The 3,867-nt window shown below is 49.7% G+C and overlaps 1 protein-coding gene across 1 annotated transcript; it reads right to left on the reverse strand.

The window, feature by feature from the left end:
* LOC128707068 (endoplasmic reticulum metallopeptidase 1-like) lies at positions 1–3,237 on the reverse strand. The gene is made up of 6 exons (XM_053802013.1): positions 3,229–3,237; positions 2,938–2,998; positions 1,415–2,820; positions 601–1,337; positions 245–530; positions 1–168 (listed from the first exon to the last, which is right to left on the reverse strand). Exons 1-6 carry the CDS (start codon positions 3,235–3,237, stop codon positions 1–3), a joined length of 2,667 nt encoding a protein of 888 aa, XP_053657988.1.
* Positions 3,238–3,867: the final 630 nt, after the last annotated feature.

The raw sequence follows: 3,867 nt of genomic DNA on the forward strand, positions 1-3,867 counted from the left end.
CTAGTAGGTATAACTATTGACGGCAGCTACGGAGGGAACGACGTGTGCCCAGCTTGGTACACGCGCCAGAAGGCGATTGAACACGGGCGTGTGTTCCTTTTGGTACTCCCAATGTGTCGTTGTAACGAGTAGATCGATCAGCGGACCGTCGTATTTCTTCAGCTCGTGCTAAGGCGAAAAATAGAATCGACATGACGCTTTAAACCGGTACGGTGGAATCTGGACGTTAAAACCAAACACTTACGCGTACATCTAACGTGATGTTCATCGGTTCACTCTCAACACCGGCCGTTAGCAGCACAAAATGGCCCCGTTGACCGTTAAACTCGATCGGAGCCGGTATTTCACTCAGTAAACTCCAGCGCTTTAAGGTTGTGCCCGCTTTCGGTCCAATTATAAGTGACGCTTGAAAGCTTCCCTTCAGCACGAGATGCAACCGATGTTCGTGTTCATTCAACTGTTCCTTTTCCCTGAGCGAAACGGTAACTGACTGTCGCACCACCGGTGCCGGTCCTGGCAGCCAATAGTTCCTAAAACATTAAGCAACATGAAGTTAGTCACACAGCACCAAACGTAAAGATCTCGTCGAAATATTCTTACTCAAATAAAACTTGATGCCATATCGAATAGAAAGGTATGGCACAGAACAGTTCCTTGTCGCAGGCCGGTATCTCGCGCATCGGCGTCACCACATCCGGCATTGCAATGCCCTCGATCGTTTTTTTCGCATTGCGATCGAGTTCCTGCAGCAGAAAGCCCGCATCCGTGTACCGCTCGCCGCCATTATAATCGTGGAACTTACGCACCGTGTGTGTGATGTAGTGGCGCTGGACGGCCGGTACCTTGACGGCATCATCACGATACGGGAAGCCAACGTGTGTGGACGATGCAAGCACCAGCGCAATCAGCGTTATGGCCACCAGCTCCCCAATAAGCTTATCGGTTTTTTTGAGCAAAAATAGCAGCGGGGTCAGATAGCTGCAGCTAAACAGCGTAGTAAAGGTGGCCAGCGTGCCGATAATGACGTCCGGATTAATGGACGAACCGATACGACCAGTAATGGGGACGAACATATTCATCAGGATGTGGTAGAATTGTGTGCTCCAGGCGAGGGCAACAATTTGGAAGAACATATGCATGAGTAACCACTTGTGGACCGTGTTTTGCAGCCCAAGCATCGAAATCAGTGTGCTAGAGCAGAGCGAGCACAGGATTAGGACCATGAAGATGTACGCTAGCCGATAGCCGGTGAACGTTATGCCGAGCGTTATCATGCCCCAGAAGAGGTTCACACCATTTAGCCGAGCTTGTACTTTGAGTGCGAGACTCAGCGGGGTCTGGAAGCGATCGTAAGGACATAGATTAAATTTAGAACGGCATAATAACAGGACGCGAACGACAACACAATACTAACCGTTTTGCTACCGAACAAACGATCGCACAGCAAATGTACTATGCACTGGCACAGCAACGCCGGACAGCAGTAAACACCAAGGATAAGGTTCGTCGACGAGTACCACGACATGGACCGGCCGATCGCATCGAGTTGCAAACCGATGAAGAAGCAGAGCACACCGCTCGCTCCGGCGCCAAGAAATGTTGCCAGAAACCCGGTCATCGTCTCGGAACGGATCTGCTTCCCATGCGTACCGCTAGTGGACCGAGCTAGCGAAAGGAACGGGATGATGATGGACAGCAACACCACGGACAAATTGATCATCAGCCCTACATCGGCCGAGTAGGATACGAAGAAAAGGCCAAGAAAATCGTAAAACACCATATAGCCTTGTGCGTACCGTTCCGTACTACCCAGCTCGTCCCCATTTGCTATTTCCTTTGTCAGCGCAAGAATATTGTCACCCGTACGCTGGAGCACCGGCAGCGGAATATAATCGATCGAATCGTACCGCGTATGGTACCGGTATCCGTTAGCTGTGTGAGCAAAATCCATTCCCGGAATGCGACCAACATCACGAAACACCCGAAAGTCGGTATCCGAAGGTATGACACCGGATTGAAAGATTTCTTCCGCAGCCGCTTGCGCGTACGGGTAAGGAACGGCCTTCGCGTACGCTTCTATCAACCACGGATGTTTGGGGCCGCTTTGAAACAACATTTCTTTGCCACCGGAACCGGCCGACTCCAGATTGATAAATGCCCGTACATCCCCTGCCCACGGATGCTTCGTGATGAACCCGTGCGATGCTTGCAGCGGTGTTTCCTCGGCTCCATTAAACAGAAAGATGATCGAATACCGGTTCACCTCCGATTGGCGGGATAGTACGCGCAAAATTTCCAACATTACCGCACAGCTGCCAGAATCATCGCTGGCACCCGGTGAACCGGCCACCGAATCGAAGTGACAGTTCAGCAGCAGCGCATACCGGTTGGAGGTTTCACTCCGGCCCACCAGCTTCACAACGACGTTCTGCACGTTACGGTACACGTTGGCGGCCGATTTGTTCATGTACACACCGACGTACCCACCCGATACGATCTGATTTTGCACGATAAGCTGCTGGTTGCGGTTTTTTAGCTGATCGATGTAGGATATTTCGCGATTGAGAAAATCGACCGCCAGCACCTCATTCGTGTACGTGCCGGTAGGTTTCGGTCCGAAATCGTTCAAAATCTTCAGATCCTTCCAGGCGCGTTCGGCTATGAAGGCGTTCGGGAAGTGGGTGAGGTGCGCATTCCGAAGTCCATCCGGGAGGTGCGAGTTGGTGTAGTTAGTGATGTTGCCAATGAACAGGACAATAAATATACCACCGATTCCCCACCATGACGATATGCTGTGGACGCTTTTCACCTTCGAATAATCTGGTGCATGAAAGAAATAAAGAGCAATCAGTCGGAAGTTGTGTTACTTAATCGATATTCTCTTCAAGATCTGTTTCTGTTTTGCGTTCCGAAGAAGAATAAACTTCCGTAACATACCTATGTCCGGATCTAGCACCTTCACTTTCGGGTGCTTCTGTTTCGACGATTGACCGGATGGCTAAGGTGGGGGGGTAGGTGAACAACAGCGCGAACCCCATGGGAAGCATGAAAGCAAAACGTTAATAAATAAAAAATGAACTTTCCAACCAGAAACATGCATGCATGAAAACTTTATCGATATCCTGGCAACCGGCACTTGGGCCAGTGCGCGCCACCCGGTGGAATATTTATGTAACCTTCCATCACTTTTAAAGCCCAAACTCCGAACGTGCAAGTGTGTTCGCTTACCTGAAACATTGCCTCAATTTATTGATTGATTTCCGTCGGCTAGGGCACTGGCTGTTTCATTTGCCGTTCGTCGACCAAAACCCAACTAAGTTTTGTTGCAGATTTGACGCTTGCTTCACTTGTGTAACCGGCTACAGAACTTGTCCACCGCGTTCAACTTATAAAAAAATGCCCTTTGCCTATTAGGGTCTCTGCAGTATCGATTGAGGTCACTAACCGGCTAAACTCATCATGGGTCACATATGTGTTTGTACAAAGAAAACAACGCCGCGTAACGAAATACTGCAACGATTGCACCTGTTTATCATTCACCAATCATCTGTTGTGTATTTCGATAGATTCGCACGGGGACCAGTGTCCATTTTACCGCCTATCACCCGCAACAAAAGGCACTCCGTTGCAGCAGTACGGTGCCACGAAATAGAACATCAAAATTGGGCAGTATAGCGGCTGCTTCGAATGCACTGATGGGTTTGGGGTGTGTTGTTATCAGCGTATTTACGTTATTGCCACTATCGTTATTGTGCTACCAGTACGCCCATGCGGTAAAGGGGCCGTTTTTCACATGCCGACACATCCGGACAACCCGAAATTAGCAGCCAGATTGCACCGCGAAGAAGAATGTTTTTGCGTCAAAAG

Source organism: Anopheles marshallii, chromosome 2, assembly GCF_943734725.1.
Source record: "Anopheles marshallii chromosome 2, idAnoMarsDA_429_01, whole genome shotgun sequence".
NCBI classification, from domain to species: domain Eukaryota; kingdom Metazoa; phylum Arthropoda; class Insecta; order Diptera; family Culicidae; genus Anopheles; species Anopheles marshallii.

Bases quoted from the DNA above. Each gene is read 5' to 3' on its own strand.
- LOC128707068 (XM_053802013.1), bottom strand. The intron at 2,821-2,937 runs GTATGTTACGGA...TTCATGCACCAG, and splicing joins GGTGCTAGATCCGGACATAG to ATTATTCGAAGGTGAAAAGC. The intron at 169-244 runs GTAAGTGTTTGG...TTTTCGCCTTAG, and splicing joins ACATCACGTTAGATGTACGC to CACGAGCTGAAGAAATACGA.